We start from the raw sequence: 21,930 nt of genomic DNA, 5'->3' as shown, positions 1-21,930 counted from the left end.
GTTTGGCTCAGTTGTGAATTCCAGGAACTTATTTTGGGTTTTTGAAGAATGAACTTATAATTTTACTGGCTTAACCATTTACTCCGTACTCTTCAAACTGCTGATTTCAATCAGCCTTCACTTTCACCCAGCTAAATTTTTTTTTTTTTTTTTTTTTTCTTTTTTCGGTATGCGGGCCTCTCACTGTTGTGGCCTCTCCCGTTGCGGAGCACAGGCTCCGGATGCGCAGGCCCAGCGGCCATGGCTCACGGGCCCAGCCGCTCCGCAGCATATGGGATCCTCCCAGACCGGGGCACGAACCCGTATCCCCTGCATCGGCAGGCGGACTCTTAACCACTGCGCCACCAGGGAGGCCCCCCAGCTAAATTTTTTTTTTTTTTTTTTGCGTTTCACGGGCTTCTCACTGCTGTGGCCTCTCCCGTTGCGGAGCACAGGCTCCGGACGCGCAGGCTCAGCGGCCATGGCTCACGGGCCCAGCCGCTCCGCGGCATGTGGGATCTTCCCGGACCGGGGCACGAACCCGTGTCCCCTGCATCGGCAGGCGGACTCTCAACCACTACGCCACCAGGGAAGCCCAAGCTAAATTTTTATACCAGGTTTTGGGTTTCTTTCCCTTTATTCTAAAGGTGTCAACCATTAAATTCTGCCTATTCCATTTCACTCGTCTCTTTTGGTATTTTCTTTTTTAATCCTTTACATTTTTAACTTCATTTTTATATTTACCTTATTTCTTTGTCATTTTTATTTTTCATATATGTTGTCTACCTATTCTTTGCCAGCTCTCATTCTGAAACTTTGTTTTTGAACACTTCTTCCTTTCCCTTATCTCCTTTCACTAGTAATTTTTCAGTTGGTTTTCTCTTTTATTTCTACTGTCAGTTGTAATTAACTTATAAATTATACTGAAAATGAGTACTTCTTCCATACCATACCCAATGAGTATCTTCAGCATAAGTATAGTTAGAGAAGATGTACATGGTAATTTCAAAATAAAAATGCCTTCTTTGTTTAGTTTTGAAATGTCTCTTACATGGAAGAAAACTGAGGAAAGTAGAGTCTTTGGGAAAAAGTAGAGGGATATGGTTACAAACAAGTTATAGTAGGGAAATACAGAAAAAGATTACCTTTTGGTAAGCCTAATAGTGAAGAGTTGTGGATGTGGTTCAACTGCAAGGAAAGCTAACCTAATCAGTGCCTTTTAACATGTGATACCGTAGAAGTCTTTAGGAAAATAATACTCTAAATCCTTGTTTTGTAGGGTAAGAATTCCATTGATGAAAGTGAGGAGAATGCAGGTAAATTTCCTTGTTCCAATTTTGAAGACTATGTGTTTATATTTTTGTTTTAATTACTATAAAAAATAAATTTTTTTTTATAGTTATGAGAAAGAAAAGAGGAAGAGAAGATGAATCATACAATATTTCAGAGGTCATGTCAAAAGAGGTAAAAATAAAGGGGGAAGGACACATAAGATTCCATGTTGAGTAAAACCTGTTGTGGGTTTTGAACCACCTTAAAGCTGTATTGATTACTGTTATTTACCTGGGTTTTCAGCCAGTTAAGTGTTTTAAGGAGGAAGATGGTACCGTCTTCCTGTTTGTTAAAGGAGTATGAGCTTGGCCTAATCAGAAATTATTATAACTTCTTAGAACCTCAAAACTGTATCTAAAGAACTCTGTTCTTTGTTTGAAGACCATTAAAGAACTAAAATCATAAACTCATTTCTAAAGCCATTTCTTTTTTCACCTTCTCACTTATTACCTCATTAAATAGAAACTAATTAAAGAGTGTCCTCAGTTATGACAAACCCTAAGTTTCCTTAAGCATAATTTAATGTATCACATTCTTAATATTAAAAAAATTCTAACCTTAATTACCTACTCCATTTTTCTTTTACCTGAGATTCTCTTTACATCTTCATAAGGTATAAAGTTTCACATAATACTTGTCTTTAGTCTAGGGATGTACTCTGATATTTTCCCTTTTTTCCCATTTAAAAATAATAGTTGAGACCCACTCAATTTATTATGGAACACATTCAGTCTGCAGTTTGAAAAACACTATTAATGAGATTTATTGAAGTTTAGCTAATCACACGGCTGTTATTTTAATTCATCAAATGTTGGTGGCATATGTGCTATGGACAAACTTTGTTCTAAGTGGATAAGATCAATTAGTAAAGAAAGGTAATTGTAATAGGGAAGAACCTTTTGTATTATAAGGTAGTCACTAAAGGGATGTTGCCTATAAGCTTAAATTATACATAATGGCCCATCTGTGGGAACCCTGCTTCCCAGGAATGAGCATTAAGCTAAAATACCTTTGTTTAGCTCACAGGAAACATTCTGACCAGGCCCACCTGTGAATGACTGCAGGGAGGAAGAAATTAATACATCCCCTCCAGAGGCTGATGGGAACCAGGAAATGTTTGACTTTACTCCCCCCCACCGCTTTTAGTATAAAAGGAGCCTGAATTCTAACTCGGGCAAGATGGTTCTTTGGGTCATGAGCCCACCATCTTCTCGGTTTGCTGGCTTTCCGAATAAAGTTGTTATTCCTTGCCCCAGCAACTCGTCTCTTTTGATTATTGGCCTGTCAAGCAGTGAGCAGTACGAGCTTAGACTTGGTAACATAATCACTGTCTTTGCCTTAGCCTATATCCAGTGAGAAAAATTTAGAAGGAAGTAGTCAAATATAATTGGATAATTGGAAAATGCTATTGAGCATATAGAGGGGCTCTTAACTCAGGCATGAGGTTCATAAAGGTTTCATCTAGGAAGTTGAGACTTGAGGGATAAAAGTTAAATCATTTAACTTAGCATATGAATATCTATACTTACATAATACTTTACATATACACATGTATGTATGTATGTGGTGTCCTTCACTTACACGTCCTGTCATTTTCCTGTGTATCTCAAATTTGAGATATGCTTAAAATTTCTTGAATGTATCATACTATTTTATTCCCTTGGTCCTCTGCACATGCTATTCTTTCTGCTTGAAATACAGCCTAATTTTGTCTTTAATGATTATGCCTTGATGACAACTTTTTCAGATAATTTGATATAATACTCTCCTAAGTCACCAGGGACATTGTCTCCTTACCCTTAGCATCTAGTAGGTAACTCAAAATCAGAACACTTTTATTCTGTATTTTTAATGTATTTGTCTGTGCCTCTTGCTCAGGATTACAAACTCAGGCCTTGAATCCACAGAGAGGCCTAAAGTGGGCTGGAGTTGGGACTGTAATACATTTGGGAGTGAATCCTTGAATAATGGTAGTAACCTAGAGAAGGGTTTGGAGAACTTTTTTTGTAAAGGGCCAGATGGTAAACATTTTTGGCTTTCAGTAGTTTTGTGGGTAACTAATCAACCCTGAACTTTGCCATTGTATCCAGAAAGCAGCCATAGACAGACTGTAAACCAGTGAGCCTGATTTTGTTCTAATTAAACTTTTATTTAGACATTTATAAAAACAGGTTGCCGGCTGGAGTTGGTCCACGGTCTGTAGTTTGCCAGCCTCTGTACTAGAGGACTTCGTGAATTTGGACTTAGTCTATTCAGATAAGCTTTGACTAAAAAAAAAAAAAGCTGGAAAATTTAGGAGTAAATATCCCAATTTTTAAGTGCTGCTAACGAATTCAGAATTTTATAAGTTGCTATCCGCTTCATTCCCTATGAATTCATGGCATGATGGTGTAAAGAAAATAAAAGACCTGGACTGTAAAAAAAAAAAAAAAAAAAAAAAAGATTCTATGGGCTTAATTTTGTCTGAGGTCCACCTGTATTTTAATTACCTTCAAGGCTTATCCCTATTTCCTGGCATAAAATCAGAACAAGAATAAATGTTTGTTAAATAAATGAATGAACCACATTCATTGTTATTTTGTTTTTGTTTTCTCAATGTTTTAGGAAATTTTGTCTGTGGCTAAGAAAAGTAAAAAGGAGAATGAGGTAAGAGATTTATAACAGATATTAAATTTAGGAGTCATATTTGCTTCCCTGATCTCTTAATCACCAGTGTACATTTTTTCTCACTAGTTATCCTATTTCTTAGCTTTTTTTAAAAAAAATAACCATTTGGCTTTTTTTATCCTAACATGCTTCTTATATATCAAGTTTAGGTGGTCTATTGCATGTTCCTTAGTGTGTAAATATTAATTTATGGGTCTTTGCGAGTCTAGCAGTGATGCAAGTAACTGTAACCGTATGGATATATACATTCCACATGTATATATTCCATAGCTTGTGGAAGCCCTGAGGGATACTTTAATCTTATTTCTAGCCTTCAAGATTTTCTTTGTTCCTGTTTGGGAAGGCTTGATTTTATCTCCACCCCTAACCCCTCATTTTATGTAAAGAGGTTCCTTGTTACCTGAGTATTTACTATCCAAACCCCTATAATTGCAAGATTTATTCTTTGTTCAGTATAAGGATTGGTTTATGATGCAGTTATAACCCAACTATGTTTAATGTAAATAAGATTAAGTAAGCATATTTTTAATAAATATTTAGTTGCATTTTTAAAGATAAAGCCCAATCTAATCTTCTACCACAATTTACTCTGGAATTGACATTTTATAATATACAATAAACAAACATATTGATCTTGTGTTCATTCGGAAGAATTCTGACAAATGTATACATCTGTGTAACTATTATCCAAATCAAGATTTAGAACCTTTTCATTATGGTAGAAGGATCCCTTGTATCCCTTTCCAGTCATTTCCCCACCCCAAACCTAAAGGCAACTAACTGCCTCTTGACTTCTATCGTAGTTTTGCCCAATCTTTTTAAAAACTTCTTTCACAATCTAGTTTTCATACAAATGAAATATAAATATGTATTCTTTTATTTCCTGCTACTTTTCATTCAGCGTGGATGATAATCATTGATGTTGTTGAGTCTGTTACTAGTCGGTTTCTTTTTATTGCTGAGTAGTATTCCATTGAATATTATAATGTCTTAATCCATTTTCTTCATGAGCATTTGGATTGTTTCCACTTTGTGACTATTCTGAATGAGGCTGCTATGATAATTTGTGTAAAGATCTTTGTGTGGACATGTTTTGATATTTTTTCGGTATATACCTAGGAATGGAATTGCTGGATCATATGGTAAATGTAATTCAACTTTATAAGAAAGTACAGATCTTTTTCCAAAGTGAACACACCATTTTACTCTCACAAGAAGTGTATGAAAGTTTCAGTTCACATTATTGCCAGCATTTCATGTTGTTAATCTTTTTGATTTTAGCTGTTCTACTGAATGTGAAATGAATCTCATATAGTTTTATTTTGCATTTTAATTACTAATGTAGAGTTTATTTTCATGTTTGTAATGACTGTTTATATGTTTTCTTTTATAAAGTTTCTGTTCATATCCTTTGCCCAGTTACTGGGTTATTTGTCGTTTTGTTGATATATGAGTTCTATAATCTCATTGTTGTCACATATATAGACTGTATTTTCTTTAAGTTCGTGGCTTGCCTACTCATTTTCTTAATGATATCTTCTAATAAGCAGAAAATTTTAAATCTTGTAATAGCCCAAATCATTACCTTTTTTTTTGGTGGTTAGTGCTTTTTTGTCTTGTATAAGAAGTGTTTGTCTATCACAAAATTATCAAGTTATTCTCTGTTTTCTTCTAAAAGCTTTATGGTTCTGGGTTTGATGTTTAGGTATATCATTTCATCACAGATTTTATGTATGGAGTGGTGAAACTCAAGTTTCCTATTTTTCCAGTTTAATATCCAGTTGTGGCATCATTTATAAGACTTACCATTTGTAAGACTTCGCTTTGAATTGACTTAATCCTTGTTTTCATTTTCTTAAAATGGAGTTGTGGACATAGCTAACCAATAAAACTCTACCATTGGTCATAAGTTGGTGCTGTGTCACAAAGATAAATTGACATTATTAAGTTTGATATAGTGAGTTTTTAAACTGTGTTTACTTTGCCCCTTTGCCTGTAGTGAAAGTAATTACTTAGATGAAAGTAAATATTTTTATGTTCCTTGAAAATAATTTTTTTAACAGATATCTGTTATTATTCCTATGGATTAAGGAAATTATTAAGAAAATAGCTTAATAAATCTTGGGTGGCACATTTTAGAGGTTTGGAAGGGATATGTAATTGTAAAGGTCATTTCAGAAGTATATGCCTGTTATATGTAAGGGTTATTTTCAGAAGTGTTTTTTTTTTTTTCCCAGTGGCTTTGAATTTGTGGGGGAATGGAAGTAACAGTCTAAAGGGTTTTATTAAACATGTAGCTTTATTTTTTCATACCCAGTGATTATACGACTGGGCAAATTTTGATTAGCAGTTACATTTTCTGATTAATGGAGGGTAGCAGCATTATTATGTATTAAACTTCTAATTAAACCTTTTCTTTATAGGATGAAAGCTCCTCTTCTAATCTCTGTGTAGAAGATCTTCAGAAAAATAAAGACTCAAATAGTAAAATTAAAGATAGATTATCTCAAACGGTTAGGCAAAATACTAAATTCTTTTTTGACCCAGTTCGGAAATGTAATGGACAGCCAGTACCCTTTCAGCAACCAAAACACTTCACAGGAGGAGTGATGCGATGGTACCAAGTGGAAGGCATGGAATGGCTTAGGGTAATGAATCCTCAATTTTAATACAAGATATTGGTTCATTTCTATATGATAACCTATTAATATAATGTAACACAACTTGAGTTGTTCCTTCTGTGTTTCACTATTATATATAAAACAAACATTTCTGTGTAAATACTTATTTTCTAACTTATTTACCCAGAGTAAATTTTTGAAAGTGAAAAATTATCTTATTCAAGGCTACCAACATTTTTATGGCTTTGATAACTGAGTTCCCACAAGTGTTAGTATAACTTACAGTGTAAATATGTCAGTCTCATCATAATTATCATCTTTGGGTTAAAATAAGAAATAAACTTATTGCTGATTCAATAGGTGTTTATGTCAGCATTTAAATACAGTGTATATTATTTTTGTCCAGATGCTTTGGGAAAATGGAATTAATGGCATTTTAGCAGATGAAATGGGATTGGGAAAGACAGTTCAATGCATTGCTACAATTGCATTGATGATTCAGAGAGGAGTACCTGGACCTTTTCTCGTCTGTGGCCCTTTGTCTACACTGCCTAACTGGATGGCTGAATTCCAAAGATTTACACCAGAAGTAAGACATGTTTCCTTTTGTTAAATATATTATCATTACAAGTGTTTTATTGTTTTGTTGCCTGAATTAAGTTATAGATCTCTTACTAAAATTATGTTGATTTCTGTGTAGCACTATATCTTATTTGACTTATCTTTCAATCTCAGCAATACCTTCTCTAAGTTTATATAGAATAAACTAAGTTTCTATAGTAATCTCAGACATCTTGCCTAAAACATCCCTGGGTGGTTTTTAGTGCCTTGAATAATTTGACTCACCTGAGATAGACCTGGGTAGAATTTATTTTTTAATTCTGTTCATCCTTATTATGGTGTTTTCCTTCCATACCTATGCATTTTAGCCACATCATTGCCTTATGAGAAGTATATATTCCAAAAATAACTTCGCCATCTCTCTCACCTTACACTCAATTTGGTTTTATGGCTTTTTTATCCTCCCATACTAGCCCAATAATTTATTAGAATTGATTGACTCATTTTGTTATAGAAATATAGAACTAAAGTTAAGTTAAATTATATTTTTTCTCTCAGAAATGATTAACTTTATATTTTACAAATTGTTGTTATTTACATTTTGTTCTAAAGTTTGTTATAAATCAATATAAAATCTTTTAGATTCCTACTACGTTATATCATGGGACCCAGCAAGAACGTCGAAAATTGGTAAAGCATATTCACAAACGGAAAGGGACATTACAGATTCACCCTGTGGTGATCACTTCATTTGAGATAGCCATGAGAGACCGAAATGTATTACAGGTATGAATGGTCTTACTGGATTCTTTGTAATCCATAAATCACATTTTTCTTAACTTATAACACTTTGTCACCATCCAGTAGCATTTGTTTATTTATTTTTTCTGATGGAAGTAATAGATTGCATTGTGCATATTCCTTTAGAACCTGGAGGTTTATATTAACAGAAAGATTGATGGGCTTCCCCGGTGGTGCAGTGGTTAAGAATCTGCCTGTCAATGCAGGGGACACGGGTTTGAGCTCTGGTCCGGGAAGATCCCACATGACGCGGAGCAACTAAGCCCGTGTGCCACAACTACTGAGCCTGCACTCTAGGGCCCGCGAGTGACAACTACTGAACCCGTACGCCACAAATACTGAAGCCCGCGTGCCTAAAGCTGTGCTCTGCAACAAGAGAAGCCACTGCAGTGAGAAGGACATGCACCACAACGAAGAGTAGCCCCCGCTTGCTGCAACTAGAGAAAGCCCACGCTCAGCAATGAAGCCCAATGCAGCCAAAATAAATAAATTAAAAAAAAAAAAAAAAAAAAAGAACGATTGATGAAGGTTGTAGTCTCTAACAAGAAAGTTAATGCCTTTGGTGCTTTAATCTATAGCCACGACACCATTTTATTTATTCATTTATTTTTTATTTTTTAATTTTAAAATTAAAATTTTTTTGTTTTCTTTTTTAAATTTAATTTAATTTAATTTTTTTGGCTGCACCGCACAGCATGCAGGATCTTGGTTTCCCGGCCAGGGAGCGAACCCATGCCCCCTGCAGTGGAAGCGCAGAGTCCTAACCACTGTACCACCAGGGAATTCCCTCCACAACACCATTTTAGAATCAGCCAGACATAGACCTAATCTGTGAATGTATTACAGATGTCTCTGACAAGTGCTTTAAGTATATAGAACTTATCCATTTAATTTTAATTAAATAGTGGAATATATGAAGACAAGTTATTTTTTACTATCTTATGGATCTACTATGGCATAACATTCCCATATCTGTTTTTCTTTGCGTTGTAGCTACTTATTTATTAGTGCCCAAGTTATTGTAATGCAGTTGGAAAATGGGCTTCTCATTGCCTCTCTCAGTTCATTTTTTGGTGTTTTGAACTTCTTCCTAACTGCTTCACGTATTTCACATACAGTTCTTTACTGCTTTGTTTTACTCTGACCAGTACAGTTGACCCTTGAACAACATGGGGGTTAGGGGCGCCAACCCTACGTGCAGTAGAAAGTTTGCATATATTTCATAGTGGGCCCTCCATATCCGCAGTTCCGGATATGGATTCAACCACTTGTGAATCATGTAGTACTATACGTGGTATTTACTATTGAAAAAAATCTGCAGATGAGTGGACTTGTGCATTTCAAACTTGTGTTGCTCAAGATTCAACTCTACATAAGATTTTACTTGTGTGCTGGTAGAACTTTGGAATGTGGTTTGCAGTTATTTCTTCACTTCACAGTAAAAGTAATACATAATGCATGTAGGAAAAAGTAGTGTACAGAAAGACCTGAAAGCACTTGTAATTCTACCTGAGAATTACTACTGCTGTGTTATATAACTATTGTTAGCATATAGGTATAATTTATAAATATGGTAATACTTTATGTTGCTTATTGAAACACCTGTTGTCTACTAAATAATATAACATGAAGATATTCTAATTATTTTGATTACCATAGCCAGACAATATTGAAACAATAAGCTTCCCTGTCAGTTCCATTTGCCAGTGGCTAGAATTTTTGTAATTTTCCCTTTCACTGAATTTTTGTTATTATTTCAAGGATCCTAGCTTTAGGGGTTGATGGCATTGGGGGTACAGGACTCCTACTCCTGAGTGGCAGCAGAAGTAAATGAGTCCATTTACTAATTCATTTATCAGATTCCTCATCATTTCTGTTGCATTGGGTTTTCTCTTTTGCTTATTCATTTATGAAGGATGTTGTATATTTTGTTTCATTTTTTTAAGGTAGATATAGTGAGAGATTATTCAGGCTATCTGATTTGTTTGCCTTATTATCAGAAAAAAAGTTCCAAGTTTTTTATTAGAGAAGTCATAATATTATCTTAAAATTTTCTTTTCATTTTGCTATGAATGTATAAAGTAAAATGCAAAAGATGTCCCATTTCATACTCTTCCCCCAAATTTGCCAATCCCATTATCCAAGGATACTTACAGTTGCCAGTTTGGTACTTATATTTCCCAGAAATATTGTCTATTTCTGTATTTTTACACAGTAAAACAGAGGAACTTTAAGTTTGCTTAATCAAGATAAAAGAGCACAGATATTAAAGATGAGAAATTAAAACAATTTTCATGACAACTCAATGAAAGTAAATGGTTAGCTTTCTGTGAAGATATAAATTACCAAAATTAGCTCCAGAAGAAAGGAAAAACCCAAAGAAACCAATAACTATGTAAGAAGTTGAGAACACCATCAGATAAAAAAAAAAGTGTCAATCTCAGATGTGGGCTTCAAGAATGAAAATTCTAACGATATTTAATGTTTCAGAGCATATAGAACTAATAAAGTCCTTCAGTTCTTTTTTTAGGACTGCAAGATAACTAATTAAAACTTGACAAAGCATTAGAAAGGAAAAGTACAGATGGCTTTGACTAAAGAATGTGAATGGAGAAATCTTAACTATATAACAGCAGGTAGACTTTATTAGTTCAGGACCAAGTGAGGTCTATTACAGCAACACAAGTATATATCAGTTTTAGGAAATTAATTCATTCTCTCAGTAGCTCAGAGGAAAACATGATCATCTCAATAGGTATAGAAATACCATTTGATAAAATCTAACATTCATTCCTAATAAAGAGGTTTTATCTTTAAAATTACTTTTAGGAAAAATTGTGAGATCATCATATAAAAAGTTTCCCCTGAATTCCTTTTCTAGAATTGCTACTGGAAATACTTAATAGTAGATGAAGGACACAGGATTAAGAACATGAAGTGCCGCCTAATCAGGGAGTTAAAACGATTCAATGCGGATAACAAGCTTCTTTTGACTGGTACTCCTTTGCAAAACAACTTATCAGAGCTTTGGTCATTACTGAACTTTTTGTTGCCAGATGTATTTGATGACTTGAAAAGGTAGGTAAGCGGTTATTTAATTATTTCCTATGTTTTTCTGTCTCAAAATCTGTGCTCATAGTTAAAATTAATTTCTCTCTTCTAGGTAGCTGGATTAAAGTGATAGCTTTTGGCCAGTTCTTTGTGGTATATATATTCTGCTCTTTTTATTTTATTTTTTTCCAGTTTTATTGAGAAATAATTGACATATCACTGTATAAGTTTAAGATGTACAGTATGACGGTTTGATTTTTATGTATTGTGAAGTGATTACCACAATAGGTTTAGTTAACATCCATCATCTCAAATAGATAAAATGAAAAGAAAAAGTTTTTCTCCTTGTGATGAGAACTCTTAGGATCTACTCTTAACAACTTTCCTATATATCATAGAGCCGTGTTAAGTGTAGTCACCATGTTGTACATTACATCCCTAGTGTTTATTTACTTTATAACCGGAAGTTTGTACGTTTTAACCACCTTCCTCCAATTCCCCTTCCCCCAAAAGTATGTTCTACTTTTGACACAAATTATGAGAGGAGATAAATAAAAGTTTAAAAGCTTTTATTGCATTGATTAATTAGAGACAAACTTTTTTATGCTGCCTTAAAAAAAATTTTTTTTTTTTTTTTTGGCCACACTACGCGGCTTGCGGGATCTTAACTCCCCAACCAGGGATCGAACCTGGGCACACAGCTGTGAAAGCCCCAAATGTCTTAACCACTGGACTGCCAGGGAATTCCCTGCCTTAACATATTTTTATAAAGCTCCTTATTGTCTTAACTTTGTGAAACACTTTCAGGTGGATTTTTCTCATTATTTTCTCACAAACAAGAGATAGAGAGGTTGAAGGGATAGGGGTTGATACATCCCCTGTCTCACACATAAGAAAACCCAAGTGTCAAGTTATTAAAAATATAACTAGTTAATGCCAGAGTCAAAAATATAACCAGGGTCTCCCAGTTTCACCCTCATGCATTTTACTCTAGAAACTGTTTGAATCTTAGCTTATATCATAAAAAGCAATATATAAACATAGTTTTCAGAAAATCATTAGTATACTCAGAATGGAAGAGTAAATAATCTTACCAGACATTAAAAATAATGAACATAGAAGTATAAAAATCAGGAGGGCAAAATAATTGATTCACACTTACTTTGGCATCAGTGAAGGCAGAAAGTTAATTTTATATGGGAGAATAACTTTTAATGTTTTATTTTGAGAATATATTCCACCTCTGGTGACCAGATATTAGCCCAAGGCCAGGCTGTCAGAAGGAACATTTATTAGAAGACAAGATTTCCAGGTCCTATGCATTTCCACTGAGTTAGAACACTGAGGGAGGAGCTGGGAATCTGAATTTATAAAATGTGCCTGAGGTGATGAAATTTTGGAAATATCTGATGTAACTACTGCATTAATGTTGTTGGCATTTTTCCCAATTGTATTTACTGACAATATAGTGTTACTTAGCGTAGACATGCTTATATTTAATAGCTCATGTTAATAGGGTTTTTTTTTAACATTGTGAAGAACTAAGGATATTAATAGATATCATTATCAGGGTACATATATGTTGAATTTTAAAAACACTGTAGTGGGTCACATTTTTACCTAAAGAGAGAGATCATATGGCCTTGATATTCAGAGATAGTTTTCATTTCTTTAACTTTATTAAAATGTTTCATAAAAGGTGTACCTTAGGATGTGAGGGCAGTCTGGCTGTGACATCTGTCACCCCACTGATCGCTAGGGTTGATTTGGCTGACCTGGCTGGCTAGGCCAGTGTCCCCTTCCTCCCATGGGACATCTGCATTCCTCCCGAAGCTATGTGCTTCGTCGTAGAGGACAACGTTCCCCAATAGAGGAGGACCCATCTCAAGGTCCATTTGTAGGAGAACATGGGATAGGCACGCTTCTAAGCCTCCAGACATATCCTAATGAAGTCTGCCTTTAAAAAAGGGGAAAAGGGGGGGCTTCTCTGGTGGCGCAGTGGTTGAGAGTCTGCCTGCCGATGCAGGGGACACGGGTTCGTGCCCCGGGCCGCGAGGATCCCACATGCCGTGGAGCGGCTGGGCCCGTGAGCCATGGCCGCTGAGCCTGCGCGTCCGGAGCCTGTGCTCCACAACGGGAGAGGCCACAGCAGTGAGAGGCCCTCGTACCGCAAAAAAAAAAAAAAAAAAAAAAGGAAAAAAGGGTACTTTAATGTTTATTTGATGTTCATACTATTGTTAAGATAATATACTTATTGGAATCTAAAAAAAAATGGTTCTGAAGAACCTAGGGGCAGGACAGGAATAAAGATGCAGATGTAGAGAATGGACTTGAGGGCATGGGGAGGGGGAAGGGTAAGCTGGGACGAAGTGAGAGAGTGGCATGGACATATATACACTACCAAATGTAAAATAGATAGCTAGTGGGAAGCATCCGCATAGCACAAGAAGATCAGCTCAGTGCTTTGTGACCACCTAGAGGGGTGGGATAGGGAGGGTGGGAGGGAGATGCAAGAGGGGAGGGGATATGGGGATATATGTATATGTATAGCTGATTCACTTTGTTATAAAGCAGAAGCTAACACACCATTGTAAAGCAATTATACTCTGATAAAGATGTAAAAAAAAAAGTAATATATTTATAAATCAGAAAAAATGTTCCCTTTAAGAAAATATCTGCTTCGTAATACACAGATTAATACAAAGTTGAAAATGCAAAACATATCATGTTAATATAACTGATTTATGTGTTAGGTTAACTTGTAATAATTTTTTTATTTTACAGCTTTGAATCTTGGTTTGATATCACTAGTCTTTCTGAAACCGCTGAAGATATTATTGCTAAGGAAAGAGAACAGAATGTATTGCATATGCTGCACCAGGTTTTGACTTTTTTCTTATTCTGCTTACTAGAGACTCATAGAATGAAAAAGAAACCCTAGAAATTACCTGTTCAACCCATTGTGGTAGAATTTGAAAAGTGAGCCCCCCCCACCCCCAAATTTAACTTACTCTCCTGCCCTTTTCCCTCCCCTAGAGGTCTCATGGCGTTACAGCGGAAGTAAAGTGCTTTTTAAAATTTTGTCCTTTTCACGTATACTCATTTAACCCCTAATGGTTACTGACATGTTTGTCAGACAAAAATGAAAAATTTTATGCAGTTTGCCAATAATAGTTGCATAATTTACTTACTTGTATGATCCATTCTACTGTTTTGTACAAACTCCATCTATCCTATCAATTTTTTTTTTTTTCCTGTACGTGGGCCTCTCACTATTGTGGCCTCTCCCGTGTGGAGCGCAGGCTCAGCGGCCATGGCTCACGGGCCCAGCCACTCCACGGCATGTGGGATCTTCCCGGATCAGGGCACGAACCCGTGTCCTCTGCATCGGCAGGCAGACTCTCAACCACTGCGCCACCAGGGAAGCCCTATACTAGAATTTTTTAAAAATTAATAAGTTGTGAAATGTTACAGATAAACACTATGAGTTTGTCATTTGGTGGTTTTTGGTCTGGAAAATTTCAAGGAAATATTTTATATCACCTTTTGAGATGTGATAGTTTTATATAGGAAGATAAGAGGAAGAAGGGGTAAAAGGGTATTTTGGGAGAGTATTCCTTGAAAATACAAAAATGTTTAATATTTATATATGTTTATTCATGTTTAAATTTTAGATTTTAACACCTTTCTTATTGAGAAGACTAAAATCTGATGTTGCCCTTGAAGTTCCTCCTAAACGAGAAGTAGTTGTTTATGCACCACTTTCAAAGAAACAAGAGATCTTTTACACAGCCATTGTGAACCGTACAATTGCAAACATGTTTGGATCCAGCGAGGTAGAGTGTGGATTTGAAATAACCTACCTGTAAATGACAGTTGGCATAGAAAATTTCATGGTTGATTTCAGTCTTATATAAGGCTCATCACCTGTTTTCCTGACTTGTTGAGGGTGAATTTCTAACTGGAGTATAAGGCATAAGGCCAGTAGCAAAAATTGTCTCCTAGTAATTCTGTGGTCCTACTAAAAATTCAAGTGATGGTTCCTGCATTAATTGCTTTATAGTCATCTGAAGTACTGTCTGGGGATGGACTTGGAAATACATTTGAACAAGCACACAATATACTAAGGGCTTGCCAACTAGACCAGTCACCCCAAATATACAGTCCCTTTACAGGAGGTTGTTGGTAGCCAAAACATTTAATAAAATCCTCTATTTGAAAGAAATATCTTTTTTAGTTACCCACCATATTACGAGAAATTGAATTGGAATGTGATTATCTTATCACTGAAGATTAGAAGACCCTTAAATTTTGTTCAGATGTCCAGATTTTTGACTGTTTGCCATGGACCTGTGTATTTCTTTTCAAAGTATTTATGATTATGCATGTCTGTTTTTGTACAACCATTAGACTGTTATCCCATTTTCATTTTAATTAAAGGGAATCTCTGGCTTTTTAACTGTTAGAAAATTAAAGTAGTTGCCTATTGGGAGGAATTTCATTGCAGTATTATACCAATCCAAAGAAATAACCTCTGTAGTGCAGATATGTGGAGCCTCATTTCAGCCCAAAGCTATTAAATTCCTTTATATAAGTTCAGAAGTTTTATCCATCCTTAATTTTTTCCATTGAGATATGAATGCATTAACTCTGATTCCAGATATTGTCATCAGTGTTAAAACAATTAAATTTCACAGGATAAAATTTACATTTGGCTATAGTTTATGGATCCTTGATTTTGTGCCTTTGGAAATTATTAAACTTGATGATGACAGACAAAATTATTTTTTTCTTTATATGTTAAAACATTTTGTACATAAAAATATTATACCCTACTTTGTGTGTGTGTGTGTATAGAATTTAAGAGTACAGCTTTTTTTTTTTAAACTTTTTTAAAACATCTTTATTGGAGTATAATTGCTTTACAATGGTGTGTTAGTTTCTGCTGTATAACAGAGTGAATCAGCTATATGTATACATATATCCCCATATCCCCTCCCTCTTGCGTCTCCCTCCCTATCCCACCCCTCTAGGTGGTCACAAAGCACCAAGCTGATCTCCCTGTTCTATGCAGCTGCTTCCCACTAGCTATCTGTTTTACATTTGTTAGTGTATATATGTCAATGCCACTCTCTCAATTCGTCCCAGCTTACCCTTCCCCCTCCCCGTGTCCTCAAGTCCATTCTCTACGTCTGCGTCTTATTCCTGTCCTGCCCCTAGGTTCATCAGAACCTTTTTTTTTTAGATTCCATATATATGTATGTTAGCATATGGTATTTGTTTTTCTCTTTCTGACTTACCTTACTCTGTGTGACAGACTCTAGGTCCATCCACCTCACTATAAATAAGAGTATAGCTTTTTAAAAAGATATTTCTTTAATTTGTTTTAGAAAGAAACAGTTGAGCTGAGTCCCACTGGACGACCAAAACGGCGAACTAGAAAGTCAATAGATTACAGCAAAATAGATGATTTCCCTAATGAATTGGAAAAACTTATCAGCCAAATACAGCCAGAGGTAGACCGAGAAAGGTGTGAGTTTAAAAATAAATTTAAGTATTCTTTAAACTGTGATTTTTGTTTTCTTTTTTTTAAATGTCTCATTCATGGATTATATATTTTGTGCAGAGCTGTTGTGGAAACAAATATCCCTATAGAATCTGAAGTTAATCTGAAGCTGCAGAATATAATGATGCTACTTCGTAAGTGCTGTAATCATCCATATTTGATTGAGTACCCTATAGACCCGGTCACACAAGAGTTTAAGGTGAGTACTATTTAATAATATACTGTTTTGATTTCTGTAACTTTTCATGTTGGGTGAAAGTGTCATTTTTTATTATTATTACTTACAGTAAATACTGTTATGTTATATGAAGATTGTTTTCTCCCCCCAAATTCAGAGAATTTTATGAATGTTAGAATAAAGGTGGTTTTCTACATGTAAGCTAACTAATATTTTTATTTATATATTTTATGTAAACAGCTAGGAACCCTCCTAAATTTAGAGTGATACTGGAAATAGAAGTTTTTAAGTAACACAGTTGATTTCCACTCTGTGATTTAGTTGCTGTCTATTTTGGAAATTGTTGTCACCTTTTCAGTATTCCTTTTAATTAGTATTCAGCTTGTCAAAATCAGTCTGGCTGCTCATTGCTTAAATCTCAACAGATAGCCACAGAAGAGAGCAAAAAGTTATGTTGATTTGTGGGCTTTCAGATTAAATGAATGAAATTGCTTTCTTGGGCAGTTGATGGAAAAACAACCTAGTAGTAAAGGAAATCAGTTCTTAGTAACCCTCAATAACCCTGTTGTGTACTAGTTTATAGCAGGGTTCCTTACCCTTGTCAATATTGACATTTTGGGCCAGATAATTCTTTGTTAAGGAAGTGCTGTCTTGTGGACTATAGGCCATTTGTCCAGCATCTCTAGTCTCTAGCCACTAGATGCCAAAATATTTCCCTCCCCCAGTTGTGTCAACATAAAGTATCTTCCAGGCACTGCCAAATATACCCTGGGGGTGGAAGGCAAAACTGCCCCTATTTGAGAACCACTGCTTTAAAGCTTTTCATTGAGTAAGGAAGAAGATAATCTTTGAAGGTAATTAATATTCACCAGAAGGTTAAAAATTTCATCTTGGATACTTAGGTTGCTTATAAGCTCTTATACTTTCTTTAATTTCTACTGAGAGTTTTAGCAGTAATTTTCATACGCATCTGGTTGAAAGTGTACTCAGTTATAAAGAATAAACCTCAACATTAAGTAAGTTTGAACTTAATGTTCTGTTATACAAAGTTTTGGGGAGAGGTGTGGGGAGGATAGATTATACACTTAAACTGAATTTTGTTTTTTGTGAAATCATTGGTTTTAAGTTGTAGAGTATGTCTTTCCTTGAGTATGTCTTTCCTTTTCCTTTTTTATCTTCTGATAAAAAAGATCAAATAACAAGGTCAATTTAAAAAGTTTTATAGGGACTTACTTGTCATTGAAAATTAAACTGTTAACATGGTTTTTATTTCGACAAAAACAGATTATTAGTAGTTGTTGTGAACAATTTCTTTTTTCCTTTCTTTGCCCACTTTTAAGATTGATGAAGAGTTGGTAACAAATTCTGGGAAATTCTTAATTTTGGATCGAATGCTGCCAGAACTAAAAACCAGAGGTCATAAGGTATGGTACTTTTGATTGGATTTTTGGTTGTTTAATTATTCTTCATTAATCAGTATAGATACTAAGATATATTTAAATTTCAGGTGCTGCTTTTTTCACAAATGACAAGAATGTTGGACATTTTGATTGATTACTGTGACTTTAGAAATTTCAACTTTAGCAGGCTTGATGGATCCATGACTTATTCAGAGAGAGAAAAAAATGTAAGACTGCTTATGTCATACATACTTAATTCTTTTTTGTAACTCCTGTCTTGATTTCTGAAGTAATGTTCAAAATTGACCTAGGGACTTCCCTGGCGGTCCAGTTGTTAAGACTCTGCACTTCCATTGCAGGGGGCACAGGTTCCATTGGGGAACTAAGATCCGGCATCGCGCATGGCACGGCCCCCCCAAAAAAAGGACCTACATCCTAGGGCCTCTGGATTATTGCCACAACCTGGGCAATAGGCATGATCAAGATTTTTTGTTTCATGGGAGTTGAGTCTGATAATTTTATCTCTTTCCACCAAATTGGTCATTTTCAACTTTATGGCTGCTGTGGCTTTCAGTATTTATTTATCCCACATCAAAAGTCCTATGGATGCTTAAGAACTCACACCCAGCTTGAAGAGTGCTGGCTTATTATACCCCTTGGGACACCACTGCCCTCCCCCTTCCTTTTCTGGTAAACAAACGGTTATAAGATAGCTGCTTAATATGCAGCTCTATATCCACATTCCAGGCAGGAACAGTTTCTTTCTTTCTTAATTCCTTATGTTTATATCCCTTTTGCTTTTAGATGCACAGCTTCAACACAGATCCAGATGTTTTTATCTTTTTAGTGAGTACACGAGCCGGTGGTCTGGGCATTAATTTGACTGCAGCAGATACTGTTATCATTTATGATAGTGATTGGGTAAGTTGGAAGTGTAGCAATATACTGATATATTTCCATTCTGAATTTTTAATCTTTTGTTGTACACTTTGTAATTTCATTTTTCTGTTTTGAAAAGATATCCACTTTAAGATGAAAATCTTTTCTTTGTCAAGTGTCCAGTGTGTAAAGACTTGAACCTACTTTATCATTGAAGTCACTCTAGAAGTCTAAATTGAGTTAAGGCACTTAAACAGTACCTTAACTCAATTTTAATCAGAATCTTTTTAAACAAAGATTCTGATTGGATCATGCTTATTGACTTTACCCACATAGTATGAGTTTAAATAATTTTAACCTTAAACTGTTAAATGTTATTTTTCTTTTTAACTTTAAGAACCCCCAGTCTGATCTTCAGGCCCAGGATAGATGTCATAGAATTGGTCAGACAAAGCCAGTTGTTGTATATCGTCTTGTTACAGCAAATACTATTGATCAGAAAATTGTGGAAAGAGCAGCTGCTAAAAGAAAACTGGAAAAGTTGATCATCCACAAAAGTAAATAACATTTTGTAGTACTTTTTTGCTTAATTTGTCTATTGTGTGTTGTGAATTTTTGTTATTGTTGTTACTTTCTTTATAAAAGAAATAGGGGCTTCCCTAGTGGCGCAGTGGTTGAGAGTCCGCCTGCCGATGCAGGGGACATGGGTTCGTGCCCCAGTCCGGGAAGATCCCGCATGCCGTGGAGCAGCTGGGCCCGTGAGCCATGGCCGCTGAGCCTGCGCGTCCAGAGCCTGTGCTCTGCAACGGGAGAGGCCACAACAGTGAGAGGCCCGCGTACCGCAAAAAAAAAAAAAAGAAAAGAAAGAAATCAGTGCAGGATTTAAATAGGCAGTGGGGAATTTGGAGCTGTGAAGACCTAAGCTGGGTTGGTGTGACCATAGACATGATAAAAAATACTATTGTCTAAAATGAGGAGCGATGGGGCAGTGAAGAGTATCAAGTATACTTTTAAAGTGCCATATCTTAAACTGTCATGGGGATTGACATGATGTTACTGATTCTTTTTTTTCATTAAAAAAAAAACTTTTATTGAAGTATAGTTGGTTTCTAATGTTATATTAGTTTCAGGTGTACAACAGTGATTCACAATTTTTATAGCTTATACTCCATTTAAAGTTATTAAAAAATAATGACTATTTTTATAAAGTCATTATCTGTGCTGTATAATATCTCCTTATTGCTTATTTATTTTATACATAGCAGTTTATATCTCTTAATCCTCTACCCCTACCTTGCCCCCACTTCTCCCCACTAACCACTAGTTTTTTTCCTATATCTCTGAGTCTGTTTTGTTATTCATCTGTTTTATTTTATTTTTATTTTATTTTATAATTTACTTTTAATTTCTTTAACTGTGATATAACTTTCTTTTCTTTTTTACATCTTTATTGGAGTATGATTGCTTTACAATGGTGTCATCTGTTTTATTTTTAAGATTCCACATATAAGTGATAACATACAGTATTTGTCTTTCTCTGTCTGACTTATTTCACTAAGCATAATAACCTCTAGGTTCATGCACATTTCAGATGGCAGAATTTCATTCTTTTTTATGATGAATAATATTCCATTTTGTATTTTTCTTTAACCATTCATCTTTACCCATTCATCTGTTGATGGACACTTAGGTTGTTTCCATATCTTGGCTATTGTAAATAATGCTATTGTGAACATTGGGATGCATGTATCTTTTCAAATTATTATTTTTGTTTTCTTTGGATATATACCCAGGAGTGGAATTGCTGGATCATATGGTAGTTCTATTTTTAGTTTTTTTGAGGAACCTTTGTACTGTTTTCCCACCATTCCCACCAACAGCATACTAGGGTTCCCTTTTCTCCACATCGTTGCCAACATTTGTTATTTGTAGACTTTTTGATGATAGCCATTCTGACAGGTGTGAAGTGATATCTCATTGTAGTTTTGATTTGGATTTCTCTGATGGATAGTGATATTGAGCATCTTTTCATGTGCCTGTTGGCCATCTACAGATGTTCTTTGGAAAAATGTCTATTCAGGTCTGCCAGGTTTTTAATCAGTTGTTTGGGGTTTTTGATATTGAGTTGTATGAGCTGTTTATAATATTTTGGATATTAACCCCTTATCAGACATAGAGTTTGCAAATATTTTTTCCCATTCAGTAGGTTGCCTTCTCATTTTATTGATGGTTTCCTTACTGTACAAAACATTTATGTCTGACTAGGTTACATTTGTTTATTTTTTTGCTTTTGTTTCCCTTGCCTGAGGAGACAGATCTAAAAAACACTGCTAGGACCAATGTCAAAGAATATATTGCCTGTAGTTTCTTGTAGGAGTTTTATGGTTTCAGGTCTTAGTTTAGGTCTTTAATTCATTTTGAGTTTATTTTTGTTTATGGTGTGAGAAAATGTGCTAGTTTCATTCTTTTATATGTAGCTATCCAGTTTTTTGAAGAGACTGTCTTTTCTTCATTGTATGTTTTTGCCTACTTTTCATAGATTATTTGAACGTAAGTGCTGTGGGTTTATTTCTGTGCTCTCTATTCTATTCCATTGATCTATGTGTGTGTTTTTATGCAAGTACCATGCTCTTCTGATTACTGTAGCTTTGTAGCATAGTCTGAAGTCAGGGAGCATGATTCCTCCAGCTTTGGTCTTTTTTCTCAAGATTGCTTTTGTTTTGGAGGGGTCTTTTGTGGTTCCATACAAATGTTGGGATTACTTGTCCAGTTTTGTGAAAAATGCCATGGGTATTTTGGTAGAGATTGCATGAAATCTGTACATTGCTTTGGGTAGTATGGACATTTTAACAATATTAATTCTTCCAATGCTTCTTTCACCTCCTTGGTTAAGTT

At 35.2% G+C, this 21,930-nt stretch overlaps 1 protein-coding gene across 1 annotated transcript in view; it reads left to right on the top strand.

Moving 5' to 3' along the window:
- The window catches only part of HELLS (helicase, lymphoid specific), a 39,919-nt gene that overhangs the window by 10,860 nt on the left and 7,129 nt on the right, over positions 1–21,930 (top strand). The window contains exons 5-19 of the mRNA XM_060101819.1: positions 1,259–1,295; positions 1,379–1,443; positions 3,916–3,957; positions 6,402–6,626; positions 7,006–7,188; positions 7,803–7,946; positions 10,843–11,039; positions 13,797–13,893; positions 14,687–14,848; positions 16,403–16,542; positions 16,639–16,777; positions 18,097–18,180; positions 18,264–18,383; positions 18,961–19,077; positions 19,433–19,592. Of these exons, the coding sequence (XP_059957802.1) occupies positions 1,259–1,295; positions 1,379–1,443; positions 3,916–3,957; positions 6,402–6,626; positions 7,006–7,188; positions 7,803–7,946; positions 10,843–11,039; positions 13,797–13,893; positions 14,687–14,848; positions 16,403–16,542; positions 16,639–16,777; positions 18,097–18,180; positions 18,264–18,383; positions 18,961–19,077; positions 19,433–19,592 (1,912 nt within the window). The remainder of the gene's footprint in view (positions 1–1,258; positions 1,296–1,378; positions 1,444–3,915; positions 3,958–6,401; positions 6,627–7,005; positions 7,189–7,802; positions 7,947–10,842; positions 11,040–13,796; positions 13,894–14,686; positions 14,849–16,402; positions 16,543–16,638; positions 16,778–18,096; positions 18,181–18,263; positions 18,384–18,960; positions 19,078–19,432; positions 19,593–21,930) is intronic.

This window comes from Mesoplodon densirostris, chromosome 1, assembly GCF_025265405.1.
Source record: "Mesoplodon densirostris isolate mMesDen1 chromosome 1, mMesDen1 primary haplotype, whole genome shotgun sequence".
NCBI classification, from domain to species: Eukaryota; Metazoa; Chordata; class Mammalia; order Artiodactyla; family Ziphiidae; genus Mesoplodon; species Mesoplodon densirostris.
This window is presented reverse-complemented; position numbering and strand designations above follow the sequence as displayed.